Below are 23,185 nucleotides of genomic sequence, written 5' to 3'. Positions count from 1 at the left end.
CACAACACCCTCTGCATAACAAGCCCACCAATCCACGTAAGACCTACATAGGGAGTCCCTTGCTATGAGTTAATGAACTCTTCGGTTTACGTCCTCAAAAGACAACTCTGGATCTCTTTATCTGAACCTACTGATCCCTGGTTCAGCACGAATCCTGGGTTCTAAGAAAGCGCACACCCTTCCACACCAGCCTGTGATGGAGCCATTCCAGTGGTATACAGACGTAGTTGGCAAAAACCGAAGGGCCCAGGTTAGACAAGCTTTGGAAAGACTGGTCTGGCAACAGCCACTGGAATAGTCACAGAATGAAAATGGTGGGGCTACTCTGGTTTCCTGAATGTCCTATTCAGTCCTATCCCACCCCCAAGCTACCCTGTGGCAAAGAACTAAAGCGTACGTAACGGTGGAAACATAGTGCCGTAACTTAATCTTTCATTGATGGTTCAATAGATATTAACAACGATTCCAGGCAAGCCTAACAGGCTGCACTTAACGGGGAGCCTAGATCCAATTTTTATACTCCTGATCCTCTAACAAATCTTGGAAGTTGCTTTTTAAAAATCTTTATAAACAATCTCTGATATTAGTTGATATATTTGTCCTTTAGAGCACAAGCTTTGGTATCACACAAATCTGAGTTCTAAGTCCCAGTGCCACTTCCTGACTGCATGGCCATAGGAGGCAGAGAAGGAATGTGTGTGAAGCTTGTAACTGGGGGCCTGGCACACAGTATAACTTGTCCAGTGTTGTGGTTGAGAGTTAGGTCTTTGGAGATTCCTATCCCAGCTCTGCCACTTCCCCACTGGGCAGCCTTGAGCAAGCTAATTCAACTGCTCTGTAACTCATGTGCCAGGGAGTGACAACAGGCCCTACTCCCAGGACTGCTGAGACTAACAGACTAATGGACTTCAGACGTGCATAGGAATGAGAACAGTGTTCAGCACGCAGCACGCCCCTTCCCATAACACCCATCATCCTCACACTAGGTCTTCCCTGCTTGATTGAACCAATCCCCTAGGCACTGATTCAATTAACACGTAACCCACTGAGTACCCAGTACATACTAGGCACCAGCTTACTACTATGGATATGTCATGAACAAGATGGACAGGATCGCTGTCCCCACAGACCGTTCACGTTTTGAATGGTAGAATCAAAGCACTTTGATTTGAGGTATTTGAAAGCTAGTCTATTGTATGGTTTTCAAACTGGGTTCCTGGGAGCCATAGGTTCCTCAGAAGGACTAAACAGGAGAGAGATGGGGAGGCCAGGCAGGTGGAGAGCTCTGGGCCCCACCCCTGCTCCAACCAGGGGCTTTGGATTCAATCCAACTTAACACAGTAGGGAGAGTTCTGCTTAAGATCACATTTGAAAAACTCTGAACAAGTTTGAAAACACCTTCACAGATGAGGAAATCCAGGCCTACACACAGAAGTGTGAAGTCCAAAATCACATGACTATTTCCTTTCAAATGTCTACCTCAAACACATTTGTGTCTAGAGACTTAACGAAATCAATTACAGTAGGTATCACTGTCCCAAGTGCTCCCTGGGCACCAGACACTGTGCAGAGTACCTATGTGCATTCTCCCACTCAAGCCTTACACCTTCTCTGGGGCACACACTTACCATCTGCTCAACAACTGGGGAGAGTGAGGCATATGTCATATGAGAAAATAATGGCGAAGTTGAATTTTGAACCAAGGTCAACCAATTCCATGAGCTTTGGTGGGAGACCATGACAAGGCCATCAACTTGGTCCTCCTTGCGAACTGTATTCACAGGCACAGGGTGCAGACCCAAAAATAAGGGGTAGATCCGTGTTCCTCTGCTCTAACATACCCACGAGAAGACCTTGGCCTCTCGACCACAGCCTGACAGAGCCTCTGGAGTGGGGTCGGACAGAATCGACACCCATACCTCAACCCCTGAAGCTATACCAAGAGGGTTCAGCTCCTACACAAGTGTGGACATTCACAGGACCATTCACTGTTTCTACCTTCTACCCCAGACAGATGGACAGACGGCATCCTGGTAGCTAACCAGCTCTCCTGACAGGAGACCAAGAAGACCTAAAGGGATGCCTGGAAAGCACAGAAGCCAATGGGTGTGAACCCACTGTCAATAACATAGCTAAACCATTTAAATATGAAAAAGTGCAAACTATGAAAACGGGGGTTTTGAAAATTTTGTATTTTTCAAAATTTTACAGATTTTCAAAATCTGTAATTACAAAAAGGTCCTCTACTAAGGAGTTTCCCTATTTCATTTCTGTTTGCCTTTTGGCAAATGTTTTTGTTATTGGCAGTAAGGTACCCTTCTAATCATAAGTGTATTCATTTCAAAGGGCTCAGAAATAAGACCATATATTACAATCTATCTTACTTTCCACCAAGAAATACTCTTACCTCTGCCTTTGTTCTTAAACCAGGCACCTAAACAAAAAGAAACAACAAATTTTGTTAAGTACAATGGAAAGAAACATTTCTATTGCTTTTTCAGACCGCAGGTTAAAGGATATATTCAACTTATCACAGACTTCACAAAGAAGAAAACAGTTTCCTTAATCAAGACTTGCCACCTACATATTTTTACATCTGTCTCCTAATCCAAAGGTAACTTTATGTCTTCCTTCTATATTCATTTCTTTTAGACTGGAAGCTTAATGGAACAGCCTGACAGAACTGGTCTCTGGAAGCCTCCATGCTTCACTGTAATCTTTACGTACTTTCTACATGGTCACCAGTGACACAGTACTGTGGGGGAGATGTGGCTCCTACCCTCCTAGGTCACCCTCCTGCACCTGTCCTCACTGGAAGGCCACTGTCACCGGCCCAGGTGATTCCACAGCCTCCTAACTGCTCTTCCTGCCTTTAGCCCAAACTACTCAATGGTGAGCTCCTGCGTCCCCAACACAGCAGAGTACTCTTCCGAAGGCCTCGACCTCCCTTCACTCTCCATCCCCGTCTCCCCCAACCTCACTTTTCATCATAAGACACCCTACCAGGCCAAAGGGAACTTAGGGGTGGGGGCTGAGTAGACATGTTTGGGGAGGCCTGAGCTGAGAGCGCGGAGACTGCACGCTTGAGGGGCTACTTCCAGCACCACCATGAGAGGTCAAATACCTGCAAGAATTCAAAGATCTACATGGCTGACTTATGAGGAGAGGGGAAGAGGGAAAGGGATGGGAGAGGAAAAGCTTAAACTTGGTTCTGAAAACTGCAGCCCAGATGAATACTGATGTCATGGACCACCCTCCTCCCTTCCCATTCCCCCCAAAATAAGGAAATCAGGAGGTGAGGGTTCACAGCAATCATATGGTTTTTCATTATTGAAAATAACTTTTACCTCTCACAACCCTCCATGCCATCCACCAAGTGGGCCAGTGGCCTCTCTTATTGACTCCCTTTCAGCTTTGGTCACTGCAACCAGAAAGAAGGGGCCTCGATAACACCGTGACCTCTTCTCCTTCTCCAGAAATCCTATCTCCTACCTGTCTTTTCCTGCTTATTTCATCAGTGAACCAGAACGTGGATTTTCTATTCTTTTCCAGCCTGCTTCTCAGAGAGGTATCTTTTTGGTGCTAATATGATTATTTCTGCCACAGACATTAAGATGTTTTTATAATTTCTAAAGTTTTCAGTTCTTAAATAAAGTCTTTTTTTATTCAGGAGACAGACCTTATCGGTTACCATGAAAATGAGCGAGAGCCCCCCGCCCCGCAAAAAAAAAAAAACCCACAATGACTAAAAGCAAAATATGAGCTATGTAAAAATAAAAATTACTTTAAGTGATTATTTCAATATCTTTGGTAACAGTATACTGAAGAACCAGAGGAGACAAATTTAAACTTGAATTGTCAATCAGGTACTGAAATTTTTCTATACTTGTCATTATTTCAAAAGAGCGCAAAGAACATGAGGCACCTGGGTGGCTCAGTTGGTTGGGCAGCCAACTTCAGCTCAGGTCATGATCTCACGGTTCGTGGGTTCGAGCCCCACATCGGGCTCTGTGCTGACACCTTGGAGCCTGGAGCCTGCTTCTGATTCTGTGTCTCCCCCTCTCTCTGACCCTCCTCTGCTCACGCTCTGTGTCTGTCTCTCAATAATAAATAAATCTTTAAAAAAAAATTTATAAAAAAAAAAAAGAGTGCAAAGAACAGAAAACAAACCTGATGAATAAGTTTCACTTCAAAATAATTCTTACCCTCAAAATTTTAGGGCTGCTGTAATAAGCCATGCCCAGGGCTTCAATTTCTTCACACTGTGCCAAATTTATCCTTCTGGTGCACTTAACAGCTTGGTTCACCAGAAATGCTAGAAATCATAACGTTCCCAAGGGGGGAAAAAGAGAGAGAGAAGAAATTTTTCAACTGTCCAATGGTAACTAAAAACCTGTAATCTAAGTAAAATCGTAAAATAAGTTATAACACAGATATACAACATGCTTCAAATAGGGTTTAAGAAATTGTGTTTTGAATAGGTTATACATTCACACAATTCAAAAGGCACAAAAGGATATTGAGAGTCTCTCTCCAACCCTTGTCCCCTTCCCCCCATCCCCGCCCCGGCCCAGCCACCACCAGAAACAACTGCTTGTCTCCAGAGACGATCAGCGTCAAGTTTGTTGTGTATCTTTCTGGAAATATTCTACGCAAATAAAAGCGTGGGTATATGTATTTTTAGTATTCCTTTCCCCTTTTAGAAACAAATATGTGCTATATATTCTGCCCTTCACCTTTTTTCACTGAACAATATATTTTGGAGTTCGGTCTAGCTCAGAATATGAAGAGATTTCTCCTTTTTTTTTTTAGGGATAATCAGTATTCTATCATAGATCTGCCACAATTTATTCAACCAGTTCCACATTAATGGACGCTTAAGTTATCTCTGGCTTTGCCATCACCAACAATGCTGCGATCTACAATTTTGCATGTGGGCCAGACATTCTGTAGAACCAACTCCTAGAAGCAGAACAGTGGGTCAAAGGGCATATTCACCTGCAATTTTGACACATACTGCTAAATTGCTCTTCACAGAGGCTGTACCAATTTATGGTCCCACCAGGTATGTAAGATCAATGCCTGGAGATCAAGACTCTCCAGAGTCTTAAATTTCTTAAGCTTTGCCAATCCACTGGATGGAAATGGTATCTCAGTTTGGTTTTAATTTACACTGTTCCTATTGTGAGCAAGATTGAGCATCTTTTCAACAGAATCCACTTCTATTCCTGTACGAAATGATGTTCCATTCGGCCACATGTGACCATACACTACTCAGCTAGCTTCTTCACTGTGATGCTGCCTTAAGGATTGGAGAGCCATGTCTGCTGCCTCCCACTGCCAGGACGGTGACTCCACAGTGTCTATGATGCTCCTGAAAGGAGAAGCAGGATCCATGGGAAGCAGCTGCATGGGCTGCTGAATGTTCCTCAGTTTCCTCATGGAAAAACACGTGGAAGCACTTAATACAATACCCAGCACAAAGTAGGTGTTTAATAAACATTAGCTATTGACAAACTTTAGCTCCAGTGAAGAAAGAACTCCCCCCAAGCTTGGCAGGGTTAAACAACGGTGGGCTGGTTTCAGGTAGTGAGTTCCCCATCACTACAAGTGCTCATGCAGTCACATGGTAGAAAAGATTTGGGCACTGGTTGGGAATCTAAACTGCATAACCTTTGAGACCTCTTTCAAAGATAGACTATTTCTAGTTATGAAGCCTGTTCCATTATGACTACTATAAATTTAAACTAAGAGCAAACTCTGTTTATAGAGAGAAAGAAAAAATTGCCCACTGTCTTACCTGCAGGGTTATCATCAGTGCAGAGAGATGACGTAAGGGGAGAGGGAAATCTCAAGAATGAATCTGAAGTCTGTAGACGAACCCCATACTGTGAACAGACCAACCAATAGCTATTATGGTGCTATTAAAAGCATTCATTCAACACTTACTAGACACCTACTATGTGCCAGACAGAGTTACAGGCATCAGGAACACAGTGATGAACAAAAAACAGATATGGTCCCTGCCCACACGGAGCTTACACCCATGTGCCCCATCCCTTTCTTTTAAGGATGTATGTCTCTGTGTGTGAACATTATTGTATTTGCAGGGTTTTTGTTTTGTTTTTTTATTACAGAATTCCTCCAGAGAGGTATATAAGAAGTTGACATAGCATCTTCCAATGCAGACAGAAACTGGGTAGCCAGCAACGGAAGTGAGACAGGTAATTATTTTTTATTAGCAATAATTATTTAATAACAGATACGGTATACATCAAAATCATAAAAATGATAGGCCTTCTTTCCCCAAACCAAACCATGTGAAACTTTTCCCCAATATTCAAATCAAAATTTGCAGCTATTGGGCATACAGCCAATTTTCTTGAATCTCGGTGCCAACAAGGATCTAGGGAAACAAGCCCTCTCCTTCACTGGGCCTGGGAGTTGAAACTCCTATAATCTTTCTGGAGGGCAACCTGAGACAGAGGTTTTAAACTTCCATTCATTTTGCCCAAGTTAATCCAGTTATAGGAATGTATCCTAAGGATTTAATCAGACAAAGATATACGTATCTATCAGAATGTTCCTTATGGATTATTTATGATAGCAAAAACCGTAAACAAATGTCTGTTAATAGTGGAATGGTTCAACAATAAATGATGATACATACACAGAGGGTATACTTTGTATCAGTGAACTGTAGCTCCGACAGTAGTCTGATAAGTTACTTTCCTAGACTGAAGTTTCTTTTTCTCATCGGTTAATGGGGACAAGACGCATTATTTCAGGGTTGTGTGAAGTAATGTCTGGAAAGCTTTGCACAGTGCCTGGCATGTGGAAAATGATCAAGAAATGGTAATTTTTATATTGATATGGGAAGATGCGTAAGATTTATCACTGAATAAAAAAGGAAGCTTACATAACAATGTAGATAACTACAAATCCTACTTCCATACAATACTATACATGTATATTTTTATAGATGCATTTAAAAATCAGGAATATATGCTGATCTATTAACAGTGATTTCCAATGTGTATTTTCATGGACATTATGGCCTTTCCATCATATGTACCTCGATGTTTTTACCTTTTAGAATTAGCACAGAATGTTTTTATATTTCTCTTTTAAGATGTTTCCAAAAAATCTGAAGTTTATTCAAAGTTAATGTATATTACATTGAAAAGTTTACTAGTATATATATAATACATATATATAGTATATATATATAGTATATAAAATAGCACACATTTTTCTAAAATCTGTAAAACTAAATACAGCTTGGAGAAGTGGACCAGGCACACAACTAATCCACTCTGTGTCCCCAACAGCATGACTCACACACTCTGCTGCGTCTTTTGAGGTGGAGAAGCACAAAGATTTCTGCAGAGAAAAATGCAGGCTTACTAAAGAATAAAAAAACCTTATGTTAGAATTCAACTACTCAATTTTAATCTTTGTGATCTTTGATTTGTAGGCATGAACATGAAGTTTTCCCCTCTGTCTCAGGGAAACCAGTTTTGCTGATAACATACTGAAAAATTAACTCACAAGGACAGGATATTTGCAACAAGATGAATGGACTTAATCAAGTTCTTGATTCACCTCATATTTTGCAGTATCTGGAGCATCTGACTGGATTGTGAAAGAAATCTCTGATTCTGAATTCAAGGAAAAACCATCAGATGTTTCCATCAATTTATCAAAATTATTTTCATCAGGCACTTCTGGATTAATAAATGATAATGCAGGTTTATCTGTTTTTAGAAAAAGTATTTTAAGTCAGCATACAATATAATATGAGCATTATATATAACACATAATATTTTGGAAACAGCTTTTAAGTAGCATTAAGGCTGATGTGAGGGGGGCCTGGGTGGCTCAGTCAGTTAAGTGTCCAACTTCGGCTCAGGTCATGATCTTGCAGTTCATGAGTTCAAGCCCCGTGTCAGGCTCTGTGCAGACAGCTCAGAGCCTGGAGCCTGCTTCAGACTCTGTATCTCCCTTGCTCTCTGCCCCTCCCCCACTCGTGCTTGCTTGCTCGCTCTCTCTCAAAAAGAAACATTAAATTTTTTTTTAAAGGCTGATATGAAAAAAAAAAGTGTCTCTTTCCATATTTACTTTACCCAAAATTTCTCGAGTCTTATTAAATAAACAGGATCCCTAGATTCGGCCTGTTTCTCTAACAGTGTGGAAGTAATGGTTTGTAAAGCCTGCAGGCGAAGCACAACAAAAGCCAATAATAATCAATCTTTCTGCAGCCCACGGACTGGGGAGCCAGCTGCATCAACCTCTGAGTTGCAGCTCTCTGCAGATGGTGACAGGGACAAAAGACTGTGTTTCTACCATCACGCAGCCACCTCCAACCAACGCCCAGGAGAACAATGTGCTGTGTATGGAATAGAGAGGAGGAAATGGGCTGGTATGCTCAGTTGCCTGGTCTTACGTCATAGGACCCGACAATAACTGACCAGTCATTACTTTAGATTACCAATCACAGTGCATTCGCCTGGTTTTCGACTGCAAGGGAACGAACTCAAAATATAAAGACGTTCTGAAAAGATGATGAAGTTTAAGCAATAAAACCATAAATATGTCTTTGATCTTGGATATCTTAATAACACTTTGCACTTATATGTACTTTTGGCTCTAGACCCCTATCTGAGCTCAATGCTCAGATAAAAATAAAGATCCTGTTTTCATGCAAATATTCTTAGTAAAAATAAAAGAGAAAAAAGGAAATTGAAACCAAAGCTGAACCTGATTTTCAACCATTAAAAAACCAGGAGAAAATAAAAAACTACATAAATATACACACAACCTAAATAAATCTAGATTCCTACGCATGCCTACATATTATAAACACCTGTGAAATAAAGTATGTAACTTCAAAAGACAACTACATAAGCACATTAGTTTTAATGAAAACACGCGTGCCCACAGGCCTATCAAGTTTTTGCAGTCGCCTGTGAAAAGGCCTCAGAAGATACACCTGAGCCAAACCATAACCTGAATGCTTTAAATCTAACTGAATGAGACATTTTTTCCATAAAAGAACTTTTTAAAGAAAAAATTTCCAGGGCTTCTCAAAGTATATCAGCATCAAATACTTACAGTTTGTAATATGAATGCAGAAAATAGATGGATTAATCTGGTCAACAAGTTTAAATATCCTTTGAGGTGGGTTTGCTGTAAAATTCAATGAATAGATGGCTGCTTTTTGACTACAAAACTGACTATCACCCCTGGAAATTAAAAAATAATAATACAAAATTTTAAGGCATATGCACACAATCTTAGCAAGATTATTTTAAAACTGTCAGATGCTTGTACTGTACTATGTTAACAACTACATGGAAGATATTTATGAAAGCGTGATGTTAGAACTGAATCCATTTTTATTTGGTTTATTCAGTGTTAAAATGTTCGGCATTTGAAACTCTTTCCTTTAACAGAGAAAATATTAAGACAAGTAGAATAACCTTTAAGGAAATCGTATCAAGTATAGAATATAGATCAGTGTATAATTTTGATGTAAATGAACCTTGTAAAACTCTGACACCATCAATTATAAAATTTTGCAGAACTTCAGATTGTTTACAAGTACCCAGAATGGATCCAAAATTCCTTGTCTTTAGAATAAAGCTGCCTTCAACAGACTGAAAATCAGAAAATGTGAAGTCATCTGGAAGTTTGCAGGCTTAGAAGTTAGGGTACAGTCAAGACTTCAACCAATCCCAGATTTGACAAAGTGTTATCATTTTGATACAGGTATGGTGTGAAGATAGCAAGGTAACAAAAATGGGATCATATTCTATGTGCTGCTTTTAAGACCTTTTCTCAGTATATACTGCCCAACGTTTCTCATGTCATCAATATGTTTTTGCAATACTATATGAAATGGCTTCATTCTATACCAATTTATTTAAGTAAGCTACCCCAATTTTTTTTAGCCAATTCTCTATTGTTGGTCTAGGTTGTTTCTCGCTTTCCCCAATTACATATAACGCTTTAACATCACCCTTGCACATATTTATGAACGTCTCCAGCTATTTCCTCAGGCTGTGTTCCCTGAGGTAGAATTGCTGGGTCAAAAGGTAGGTGTATTGTTCAAGGCTTCTGAGACATGCTGCCAGATTCCCTCCAGAAAGGGAAGACGCGTGCTCACCAGTACTGCAGTTAAGAGTGCCTATGTCCCGGGGCGCCTGGGTGGCACAGTCGGTTAAGCGTCCGACTTCAGCCAGGTCACGATCTCACGGTCCGTGAGTTTGAGCCCCGCGTCAGGCTCTGGGCTGATGGCTCAGAGCCTGGAGCCTGTTTCCGATTCTGTGTCTCCCTCTCTCTCTGCCCCTCGCCCGTTCATGCTCTGTCTCTCTCTGTCCCAAAAATAAATAAACGTTGAAAAAAAAAAATTTAAGAGTGCCTATGTCCCTGTACTATTGCCAAGAGTACACATTATTCAGTTTCTACACTTTGCCAATTTCACAGGCAAAAATCTGCTATCTCATTGTTTTAATTTGACTTTTCTCATTTACTAGTGAGTGTAAACATTTTTCCATATGGTTATTGCTCACTGGTATTTCTTCGGTAAGGTGCTTCTTCATACCTATTCAACATTTTTTATGAGGATATTTGTCTTCTCATTGGTTTGCAAGAATCCATTTTTTTTTTTTCAACGTTTATTTATTTTTTTTGGGACAGAGAGAGACACACAGCATGAACGGGGGAGGGGCAGAGAGAGAGGGAGACACAGAATCGGAAACAGGCTCCAGGCTCCGAGCCATCAGCCCAGAGCCTGACGCGGGGCTCGAACTCACGGACCGCGAGATCGTGACCTGGCTGAAGTCGGACGCTTAACCGACTGCGCCACCCAGGCGCCCCATCAAGAATCCATTTTTTAAGAATCTCGAGTGTCATGTGTTGTAAATATTTTTTCCCTGTTTGCTATCTTTCAATTTTATGGTGTTTTTTGTCATAAAGAAGTTTTAATCTTTTTTTTTTTTTTTAAGATTTTATTTTTGGGGCATGTGGGTGGCTCAGTCAGTTAAGCATTAGACTCTTGATCTCAGCTCAGGTCCTGATCTCAGGGTCATGAGTTCAAGCCTGGTGTTGGGCTCCATGCTGGGCATGAAGCCTTACTTAAAAAAAAATTTTTTTTAACCCAAAGGTTTTATTTTTAAGTAATCTCTACACCCAACATGGGGCTTGAACTCACAACCTTGACATGAAGAGTCACATGCTCTGTGGACTGAGCCAGCCAGGTACCCCTTGATTTTTTAAATAAAATTATCAATCTTTTATGGTTTGCCTGTGAGCTTATGCTTAAAAGACATTCCTTAACCCAAGAACAACAAATTTCACTTATATTTTTCATTTTTTCATTAATTTTTTTAACATTTTACTCTTTGATCTATTGGTAATTTACTGATATAACGCTATGACGCAGAAGTCTAACATTTTTACTTTTCAATAGTTACCATCTTACATCATTTACTGAGTGATCCAAACTTTACTCCATTGTTGTAAAATCATACTTACTATATATTAAACAGGAAAAAAATACATAGTATTTTGTGGGTTTTTTAAAATCAGTACACAGAACGGATTTTGGGACTATTCTCATCCTAATCTACCTATCTGTCTTGAAGCAATATGCATTACTTTCATTACTATAATGTTACGACATGTTTGAAAGCTGATAGTTTGCTCTTCTTATTCAATAATGTCTTGGCTGTTCTCAGGTTTATTCTTCTAGATGAATTTTCAATCATGCTGATGTATTATCCACCCCACCCCATCTGACAATGGAATTACACTTCAAATTAAGGTGTTTTTTTTTTTAACTATTTTTTTCTATTTATTTAATTACCTGAGAGACAGTGAGCAGGGGACAGGCAGAGAAAGAGGGAGAGACAGAATCCCAAGCACGCTGTGTGGTACCAGCACACAAACCATGAGATCATGACCTGAGCCAAAATCAGGAGCCGGATGCCCAAGTGAGCCACCCAGGCACCCCTACAAATTAAGTTTTTATAAGTTAAAGTGTTTACACAATGATTCTTCTCATCCCACTACAAAAATTATCTCTCCATGTATTCAAATGTTTTAGGTCTCGCACCATATTTCAGTTTTCTTCACATAAATTCTAAGTACTTACGTTTTATGTGACATTTCTATGGGGTGTTATGAATAGGATCCATTTTCATTATATTTTTTGATGGTTATTGCTGAAGTATAAGGAAGCTATCAATTTTATAAGTGGCTGCTTTTCCAAAAGCTCTGTATAATTCTAATGGCATATTGGTCATTACTGTGGGCATAAAGAACCTATAAATAGTATTTATGAGAAAAGATCCAGCACTAAAAAATTTACGAGGCCTACTGCGTCTTAAAGGATGTACAGGAGTTAGAGAGTGCAAGAATGGCATTGGCCAAGGATGGGTAATGTACTGATGGGGTCTAGAAAATTCTTGAGTACCAAAGTTCGGATGCATGGAGGAGACAAGACGGGTTAGTAGGAAGTAGGATCTGAAAGAGTTTGGGGATAGATCTGAATCGGGATAGATCTGAATCCAGGCTAAGAAGTATGTAGGTAATGAGAGCTTCTGAAGGCTTTTTTATAGCAAGCGACAAAATGAGGTGTGACCTTGTACAGAGGGAGTAGGAATGGACAGACACAGGGCTAGTGTAAAGAATTCAGTAGAACGGAACTCCTTACTCTTCCCCTTCCAGTCTGCCTGCTCTCAAATCCTGTGCAGCAGAGGGGTATCGGTTCTGCATATGTCTCTAGTCACGACCTTCAGCGTGGGGAGGAGGGCACCTGTTCATCCGTATCTCCGTTCAACCAGTTTCTTACTTGGTTCCCTGCCACCAGGCTTAGCCCCTGTGACCCATCATCACCCGTGCTGCCGCAGAACTGCTTAAGGTGGGAATCTAATCCCCTCACCCCCGGCATCCTGCAGAGTTCAGGACAAAACCCAAACCCTCAGTGTGCACACAAGGCCCCTCAGGATCTCACCCCGGCCACTGCAGCATACTCCTCTCGGTCCCGCTCTCCGGCCACACTCAGCTACCTGCAGTTAAGGCAACAGGCCAGGCCATACCCCCTCACTCCCAGGACTCTGTCACGTGGCTCCCTCGGCCTGGAATGCCCTCCCCGATTCCATGCTGGCCAACTTCACATCCTTCAGGACCCAGCTCAGATTGTCTTTTCTAGAAAGACTTCCTTAGTCCAACTGCCCAGGTTAGATGCCACTCTTCTCAGTTGTCTCAGTGCCTGGGGCAGCACTGCCACCATTCCTCTGTCTCCCTTTGTCAGTGAGCTCTTGGAGGGCAGGGCTGCATGTAGCTCATCTTCTACACTGGTGCTCATGGAAGCACGAGGTGTGAAAGACAGCTAGATGGAGAAGGCAAAGAAGAGGAAGGGGTCAGGGTAGCCTGCAGGTTCTGGCCTGGCTGTCTTCCTGAGAGGACAGTGGTAGAGAGGTCAAAAGAGAATACCAGAGGGCCGGTTAGGGGTGGAGGGGAGAAACTCACCCACAGAGTCAACTCACTTCTAATGAGGGCCAACTGTGTGGCAGGAGCTAGACTAGGCACTAGTGACAGAAAGTATGTAAGAGGGATATTAATCTTGCTTTCATGAACCTCACATCTGGTGAGGAAAACAGACATTAACCTAATAACCTTAACAATAAATTTACAAATCATTAATTAGCTGCTGACAGTTGAGCATATGTAAACAAACCTTTTATGAATTAGAACCTACATAATGAAAATAATTAATTAGGATTATTAATTTTTATTTCATTATTTCTACACTTCGTATTTAGGAGAAAGTCATAAGTAAAACTAACTCATGGGAATGCAAACTGGTGCAGCCACTCTGGAAAACAGTATGGAGGCTCCTCAAAAAATTAAAAATAGAACTACCCTATGACCCAGCAATTGCACTACTAGGTATTTATCCATGGGATACAGGTATGTTATTTCAAAGGGGCACATGCACCTCCATGTTTATAGCAGCGCTATCAACAATAGCCAAAGTATGGCAAGAGCCCAAAGACCCATTGATGGATGAATGGATAAAGAAGATGTGGGGGGCACCTGGGTGGCTCAGTGAGTTAAGCGTCCAACTTCGGCTCAGGTCATGATCTCACTGTTCATGAGTTCAAGCCCCACATGGGGCTCTGTGTTGACAGCTCAGAGCCCGGAGCCTGCTTCGGATTCTGTGTCTCCCTCTCTCTCTGCCCCCTCTCTGCTCATGCTATCTCTCTCTCTCTCTCTCTCTCTCAAAAATAAATACACTTTAAAAAAATTTTTTTTAAACAAATAAAAAGATGTGGAGAATATATATATCTCTCTCTCTCAAAAATAAACTTAAAAAAAATTTTTAAACAAATAAAAAGATATGGAGAATATATATATATGTACACACACACACACACACACAATGGAGTATTACTCGGCAATCAAAAAGAATGAAGTCTTGCCATTTGCAACTACGTGGATGGAACTAGAGGGTATTATGTTAAGTGAAATTAGCCAGTCAGAGAAAGACAAGTATTATACGACTTCACTCATATGAGGAATTTAAGATACAAAACCGATGAACATAAGGGAAGGGAAGCAAAAATAACATAAAAACAAGGAGATACAAAAACATAAGATACTCTTAAATACAGAGAACAAACTGAGGGTTGCTGGAGGGTTTGTGGGTAGGGAGATGGGCTAAATGGGTGAGGGGCATTAGGGAGGACACTTGTTGGGATGAGCACTGGGTGTTATACATAGGGGATGAATCACTTGAATCTACTCCTGAAATCATTATAGCACTATATGTTAACTAACTTGGATGTAAATTAAACAAATTTTTAAAAATGAATATTTATAAATGTAACTTTTTAAATGTAAATAAATAAATAAGTAAGGGGGGCAGAAAACTAACTCAAAAAAAATTCTGAGGTCCTTTCCTGAGGGCACTATGGATTCAGCTCTAATGTCTATACCAGGAGTCCACAAACCACACCTAATTTTGTAAAACTTCATTGAAACACAGTCATGCCCATTCATTTACACATTGTCTATGGCTGCTTTTGCTCATCAATGGTAGAGTTGAGGAAGTTGCAACAGAGACCACTGGTCTATGAAGCTTTTTTTTTAAGTTTATTATTTATTTTGAGAAAAAGAGTACACACAGGAGGGGCAGGGAGGGAGGGAGGGAGGGTGGGGAGAGAGAGGAACAGAGAGAGAAGCCCAAGCATACTCCACATTATCTTGGTGTGGAGCCTGATGCGGGGCTCGAACTCATGAACCGTGAAATCATGACTTGAGCCGCAATCAAGAGTTGGTCGCTCAACCGCCTAAGCCACCCAGGCACCCCTGGCCTGTGAAGCTTAAAATATTTACTATGTGGCCTTCCACAGGAAAAGCTTGCTGACCCATATTCTAAATAGTCTATATCTAAAATTCAGTATTGACTAATAAAAAAAAAAGATTCTAAATAATCATCTCGAATTGGAGCTGAAATCTCTCTCAGGCTCCTGTTACTTACTAAGGCAGAAAAGCAGAATGGTTTCTAACAAAGATTTAACTATGATGTAGCCCAGATAACCAGAAAAGTAATCTGACTACAACATACCATTCTCCAAACATTTTTACAATATTGGGAGTAGATTCACTTTCTCATTGATCAATAAAATAGTTCTTCATGGAAAAACACATCCTACTTCCAAAAAGCATTCAATCTGTCAAGTATCAACTGCTACAATTTACTACAAATTTAGCTACAGAGATAGCTAAATTTAAGTTAGCTATCTCTGAATAATAAATTGGTCCCATCCTGAATAAATTAACCTCTTTTAAGTGCTATATTTTTCAAAGAGCTTTGAAATCTGAATTACGAGAAACAAACCATTCAGTATATGTGCTGCCGAAGCGAGCACGAGAAACAAACCATTCAGAAGAGATTATTTCTTAACCTGATAATCAACTGGGAATGTTATTTGCCATTATTCTCCTATACAGTGTGAACTGTGAGAATCCCCAGATTTACACATCATAAAAGTATAAACAAAGCTTTCCTATCTGTTTAATTTTTTGTTACAAGTACTATATCCACAACAAAAGCTGTAAAATTAAACTGCACTTTTCACCCTACGCTATATACATGAGACTAATTCACCTATACAAATATGTGCACATTATCTGTTTACAAATCAGAGTGAAATGTAATTCAGTCTCTGGAAACAAAGATTTCCTTATACTCTTAACCAAGTAGACTCTCTCTTCTCTTTGGCCTGCACTATCAGCTGGCTGGATGCAAATAAGGCATACTCCAAACATATTGGTTTGGACAGCATGGCTTCTGAATGATGCAAAATTCAGGAAACCAGGTATGGGTTTTTCAGCCTGGAAGAGTTTTCACTTTCTGTCCTCAAATTTTATAATCTTGGTTCAATTCCATCAAAACTGCATGCATCACAAACTTACGTGACACTTGGAACTGAACAGGCAGAAAAGACACTGAAATCCACAGGGCTGCAATCAGGATCACAACAGCAGTTGACGTCACACTGCGCTGGAGACAAGTCACAGACACACAGAGCAGCAACTACAGAAACAAAAGAGGTGGGATGCAGAACTTCACAATCAGCAGGGAGTGACTGCCCCCTGCCACTGCAAAGTACCAAAAGTCCATATCATACAAAAGGTCCATTTGATTTTTCCCACTGCACTTCAGGTTGGGGGCGGAGAGGGAAATTTGTGAAGTGAAAATTAGTCAGTTTGAATACTCCTCAATCTGAAGTTTCCCCAAAATAGCTAATCATCTGACTCACTTGGAAAGTTCTGTTTGTGCTTTACCTACAAAGACTCTGATTTGGTAAGCTATGAAACCCAGACATTTGTGTTTTTCAAAACTATCCAGGTGATGCTGATAATTTAAGAACCAGCATGCTAAATCACTTGCCGGACCATAAGAACCTGGTGTAATAGTACAGATTCCCAAGCCCCTCCTCTGGAGACTCTGATTCAGAGGAAGAGCCCAATGAAGGCCACCAGGAATCAGGGTTCTCAATCTTATTTCTCTCCTCAGATGTCACCTTGCAGCTTTAAAACAGAGCCCACATTCAAACTATTAGCCAAGAATCAAACTGGCTCAGGTGCTTTGTACCTGGGGTTCTGGAAATATCTTTGGTAATTTAGACAATAAAACATGGGGGGGGGATAGAAAGGGTAGAAATCTCCCCAGTTCACAACATTTAATTTTTAATAATGACTATCTGGATTTTTAAATCTCTATTTTATTCTGTCAAACAGGGGAGAGATAACCCTTTTAAAGATGGCAGAGCATAAGAATGATAAACAGGGAATTCATGGTAGTAATTATTCCTGAGAAGAGGAGAATAAGATCATGCTTCAGTCTTACGTAAAATGTTTTGTTTCCTTTTTCAAAAAAAAAAAAATCTCATGCAAAACAAACAAGGATCTTAAGCAAATGGTGGTAGAGAGTCAATTCAACATTCTGATTTGCATGAATGAACTATTTCACAACAAAAATCAGCTTTACAAAATACACCTCAAAAAAGGTACAACAGCATCCTCTGGAAGGAGGTGTAAGAGGAAGGTTTTGCCAATAAATACACAATCCTTTCTTCATCTGAGACACAAAAGTTTTCCCCCTTAAGCTTACATACTTCCCTCTAGCCAAGGACTCTCCTATGTGCTTAGAGAAATGAAAAGGCAACGTGTGCAAGCTAATGTAAAAAAAAAAAAAAAGTGTTTAGGCTCCCTGCCTTATGTGCTTAAAATTACAATCTTGACTTGTTTTTCAGAACTCAAAACCCTTGTAAGTAACTATATGACCAGTAAGGACAAAGCAATAGTGTTTAAGAATGCCACTTAGGGAAGAAGAAAAAAAAAAAAGGTCTCTATCCAGGATGTGAGTGCACTTAATCAGCCAACAAGTATCTGCTGAGCGCTCCCAAGGTCTAAGTAGCGCTCAGCTGCTCTTCTAGACCTCTTAACATCTACATGCCTGGCTCTAGAGCAAGATATTAATGAACAGAGCTCAGACCAAGAATGAAGTTATCACTTTTCTCTTCTATCTATAACCCATTCTCCACTCCATCAGCCCCTGCTCCAACTCAGGGCAGGGGTGGGACCTAAAATCAGGCAACTAATTCACCTACCCAGAAAATGGGGATAACCCACACCATTGGGAATTAAATGAGATACATTAAGATGAAAAGCTTAGCACAGGGCCTGCTGCTACACGGTAAGCAGTTAATAAATGCCAACTGTCATTTCTTACCATTATAGTCACAGATCTAGAGAGGGGTCCTTTAAAAAGATGAAATGCAAATGCATCCCCCATACTGGAAAAACAGCCCTGAACACATGCCCAAATAATGATGGTTCAAGAATAGATTTATTGTGGGGAGAAAGTACATAAACAGATGGAATACTTAGATGGATAAAGGATAACCCAGTCCCAACCTTAGAGAATTGTGGATATTGAATTCTGTTCCTGTATATCATTTATTTACCTCCCCTAATTCACCAAATCGACAGTTTCAATATAGAAGTTTGGTTAATATATACTGAAACAGAAAATGTAAAAATGTATTTCTCTGTACGTTTCCTTACACACAATGTATAAAGGAGGCCATCTGGAAAAATGATGATTCAGGAACTGAAGTCCTAGAGTACATGGGGTCAGCCAATCACAACTTTTCAACTAATACTGAGCCTTACTCAAGATCTTTTTCTCTCACAAAGGAAAAAAAAAAAATACTGCATGCCTATTGGGGTTGCAGTCAGAGGACTTACAGTTTTGATGTTTTGGTCTGGTTTGTTTTTTGAGATCACAAACCCCTTTGAGAAACTGCTCACTGCTAAGAACCCTCACCCAGAAAAAAGCATATTCACAAAATTTTGCACTCTGAGCATCTCAGGGTTACAGCCACCCCCTTAAGTCATCCATGTCTTATCACATTATACAATATTCACTAATGTGTAACTCCAGCATTAGGTCACTTTCTGAGAAATATGTTAATTATCCCTCAGGATGAATCCTAAGAGGTGGGCATCACCCCTCACCTCATCGCTTCCCACCTCCAACTCAACATGAGAGGAATCCTGGGTTTTCATAACTGAAGTCAACAGACAAGGGCCTAGTCACACTTAGTAAACTAGACATCTGGCGTCTCTTTTTGATAAATCAAAAGTTCAACGCATCCTACGCATTCAACTTCCATAACTGCCCAGAAACTTTGGATTTACATAATTTCACCTTTGGCTGCAAAGGTGTAACAGTTCGTTCATTATTACCTCTAGCATAATGTTGTCCAGGACCACTGCAAGTAATTGCAAAGATTTTATACTGTCACACGCTCTGTGAGCCTCAATTTTCTCATGTGTAGGAGAGGGATAATGAGGTCTATCTACCCTTAAGGGCTGCTGAGAGACTCAAAGCCTATGAAATACTTAGAAATGCCTGCACACAGCTGCGTGTTCCATAAATATTAACTATCATTATTACATCCTCACCCGGGCTAACCGCTCCAGGTTGGATCACTCTGGATCCCCAGGAACTGCCACTTGGTACCCACCGTCCGTGACCGGAGTGGGCCTGGGGCCAGAGAAGGGCCCAGGGGCCTTGGGGGTTCCGGGGGGCCTAGGAGACAAGGCGGGTCGGAGAGTCATCCAGGCTGCCTCCGTAGAGTTGAAGCCCTCCGTCGTCACAGGCGGGGTGGCAGCGGCCTGGGCGCTCACGGAGGCGCAGCAATCCAGGAGCACAAGAAGGAGCGGCCGAAGGCCGGGGGAACCCATAGCCCAGCGGAACCCCACGCGACCCGCAGCGGGGACCCCGCGCGTTGCCTGGCAACCGCGGCCTGGCGCGGGGCATTATGGGAATGGTCCCGCGAGGCCACACGAGACCGCGGTGGGCGGGGCCTGGGTAAGGCCGGCTACGAGGGGCGGGGACAGGGGCGGGACGAGGGGGTGAAGACCTGGGGTGGCGTGAAGCTAGTGAAAGCTAGTAGGGGTAAAAGGCTTGTAAATCCCCGCAGCAGTTTGCAAGCCAACTTCCAGGCTTGTTTAAAAAATGCGTATTTCCAAGTACTTTCCCGGGATTCAGACTCAGTAAGTCTGGAGTAGCGTCCAGGAATATATATATACATATATATATTTTTTTTTTTAATTACGTGATTTTTTATGGTATTTTTGTGCTATATTATATTGCTAGACTCTATTTTTTATTTTTTATTTTAGAGAGAGCATGAGCAGGGGAGAGGGAGGGGGAGAGAGAGAGACAGAGAAAGAGAAAACTTAAGCAGGCTGCGCACTCAGCGAGGAACCCCACGTGAGGCTCAATCCCATGATCCTCGGAAGGTGACCTGAGCCGAAACCAAGAGTCCAATCCTTAATTGACTGAGCCACCCAGTCACCTCCAGGAATCAATATTTTTAACAAATGTCCTGACGCAACCAGTGACAGGAGGGAAATTTGGGAACCTATCCCCTAAAGCTACTAAATATTTTTTTTTAATTTCTAATGTTTATTTATTATTTTGAAAGAGAGAGACTGAGCGGAGGAGGGGCAAAGAGAGGGAGACACAGAATCAGAAGCAGGTTCCAGCCTCTGAGCTGTTAGCACACAGCTGGACAAGGGGCTTGAACCCACGGGCGTATGGTCATGACCTGAGCTGAAGTTGGACCTGAGCTGAAGTTGGTCGCTTAAACGACTAAGCTACACAGATGCCCCTAAAGCTATAAATACTAAAGGAACACAGAGAACACATCACAGCCCTTGAATTTCTCCATGTCATACACTGTTGACACTTGCTTTGCCTTTTTTGTTTTAGATGGCCAGATCTAAGGAGGTCGCCAGATAACTTCTAGTCACCCTGTTGTAATAAGGGGGACAAATGAACACTTTTTTTTACAGATAAAAAAAATTGATGAAAATTAAGCAGAATGATTTACAAGTTTTAAAAGAAAAGAAAGAAAACAAATCTGTATGTAATTCTACCAAAGGGGATGGAGACCACAAGACTTAAGAAAGCCCCTACAATCTAAACTGGCTTATTTATAAAGATACCCCAGTCCAGGGATGTTGGCTGTATCATTGACCCTTAATCTCCTTACAATTCAGAAGTAAATGTCAAGGGGCGCCTGGGTGGCGCAGTCGGTTAAGCGTCCGACTTCAGCCAGGTCACGATCTCGCGGTCCGTGAGTTCGAGCCCCGCGTCAGGCTCTGGGCTGATGGCTCAGAGCCTGGAGCCTGTTTCCGATTCTGTGTCTCCCTCTCTCTCTGCCCCTCCCCCGTTCATGCTCTGTCTCTCTCTGTCCCACAAATAAAATAAACGTTGAAAAAAAAAAATTTAAAAAAAAAAAAAAAAGCGAAAAAAAAAAAAAAAAGAAGTAAATGTCAAAATACTTAAAATCTCATGGTATTTACTCACGAGACACATTTACCAATTCAGAAAAATGCCAAAACAGTACATACATCTAGTTTGTTAAATTTAGCAAAACTAAATCATCAAAGTGGCACCTGTAGCACCTTTGTCTGGCATGCTGGACAAAGTGTAGAAAGATAAAATTGGATCAAATGTATACTACAGATATTTCCTTTTTTTTTTTCTACAAAGGATTACTTTAACATCTGACTGAAATTCTGGACCACTTTTAATAACTGGTGTAATGCTTCCCTTTAAAAAAAAAAAACACTGTATTTTCCAAACCTTTATTTCATAACTTCTAAATCCAGGACTTACTGTTGTTTTTTAAAACCTTCTCTTTAGGGGTGCCTGGGTGGCTCAGTCGGTTGGGCGTCGACTTCAGCTCTGGTTACAATCTCGCGGTCCGTGAGTTTGAGCCCCGCGTCGGGCTCTGGGCTGATGGCTCAGAACCTGGAGCCTGCTTCCGATTCTGTGTCTCCCTCTCTCTCTGCCCCTCCCCCATTCATGCTCTGTCTCTCTCTGTCCCAAAAATAAATAAACGTTAAAATAAATAAATAAATAAAACCTTCTCTTTACTTCCAGGTACTAATTTCCTTTCTTTCTTTCTTTCTTTTTTTTTTTTTTTTTTTGTTTAAGAGAGAGAGTGGTAGGTGCAGAGAGAGAAAGAGAATCTCAAGCAGACTCCACACTGTCACCACAGAGCCTGATGAGGGGCTCAAACTCACGAACCGTGAGATTGTGATCTGAGCCAAAATCAAGAGTCAGACACTGAACCAACTGAGCCACCCAAGAGCCCCCAGGTACTACTTTCCTTTCTATTCCTTAATATCTGTGAATCTCTTTGCCCTGTTTTCTGTTTTGAAATTTTAGGCTGTTGGATTAAATTTTGATGAGGTGTCTTTTGGCTCTAACATTTTCATTTTATGGTTTGGGAAATAATCTTCCCACCCTTTTTGTCCAATTTCAAACAGTCAGTAAGCAATTTTATGACATCTTGCAAAGTTGAAATGAGGGTTACAATCAACTCAAATCAATTTTGCAAACCTTAGGAACATTGAAACTTTTCATTTCACGGGTGACCCATTTCTGCCAGGCTTTTTTCATCTTTCAACCCAGAGGATCCTTTCTCCCTTCCTTCTCCCCTGCCTTTGGCAGGTTCCTTCATTAGGATGGAAAGGCACAAGGAAGGCTAAAATCAATTTCCATATTTATCCAAAACTGCATCATTTGGGTTGCGCATAAATGCTTGTGATTAAAAATGTCCATCTGTTTCTCTAGGATTACTGGCATTGAGAATTCCTTATAGTCTGTGCCAACGTTGGGAGGAATCAAGATAATTCAGCTTTTTGGAATTCTGAATTTGGAAGCTGCCTCATATGAGGAGGCTGAAAAACCAAAGACAGGAGCGGCTAGGTAGGAAAGTAGCTGAGGCTGACTTTTTAAGGCAGAGTTAGCCACTCTTTCTTGACCTTTGGTATGGTTTGGGGTACATTGGTTTCTAACCTGTCTAAAATTACGTATCCAGTTTTTCCTATCTTTATTCAATTTAGACAAATATTTTACAAATAGGGAGGCAGAACCATCAAGCTTTATAAAGGAACTGCTTAGCACCACAAGGAGTTAAGGCTATGTGAGGACAAAGGATTGACTCTACCATTTTGACTGAAGTGAACAGACCAGTAATTGATTTCTAAATCAACACCCAGAGGGAAAAAAAAAATAATC

General features: G+C 41.0%; 1 protein-coding gene across 1 annotated transcript in view; it reads right to left on the bottom strand.

Moving 5' to 3' along the window:
* Positions 1-19,861, bottom strand: part of TCTN1 (tectonic family member 1) — a 29,270-nt gene extending 9,409 nt beyond the window's left edge. The window contains exons 1-7 of the mRNA XM_047088321.1: positions 19,611-19,861; positions 16,489-16,609; positions 9,115-9,245; positions 7,606-7,757; positions 5,801-5,888; positions 4,206-4,315; positions 2,408-2,434 (exon numbers count right to left, since the gene is read on the bottom strand). Of these exons, the coding sequence (XP_046944277.1) occupies positions 2,408-2,434; positions 4,206-4,315; positions 5,801-5,888; positions 7,606-7,757; positions 9,115-9,245; positions 16,489-16,609; positions 19,611-19,830 (849 nt within the window). The 5' untranslated portion in view covers positions 19,831-19,861. The remainder of the gene's footprint in view (positions 1-2,407; positions 2,435-4,205; positions 4,316-5,800; positions 5,889-7,605; positions 7,758-9,114; positions 9,246-16,488; positions 16,610-19,610) is intronic.
* Between the last annotated feature and the right edge of the window lie 3,324 nt (positions 19,862-23,185).

The sequence above is a fragment of the Lynx rufus genome, unplaced genomic scaffold (assembly GCF_022079265.1).
Source record: "Lynx rufus isolate CCGP_SWC_20201006 ecotype Redwood Valley unplaced genomic scaffold, mLynRuf1.p SCAF_24, whole genome shotgun sequence".
Taxonomy (NCBI): domain Eukaryota; kingdom Metazoa; phylum Chordata; class Mammalia; order Carnivora; family Felidae; genus Lynx; species Lynx rufus.
The sequence above is the reverse complement of the archived record's forward strand: the minus strand, read 5'-3'. Positions and strand labels throughout refer to the sequence as shown.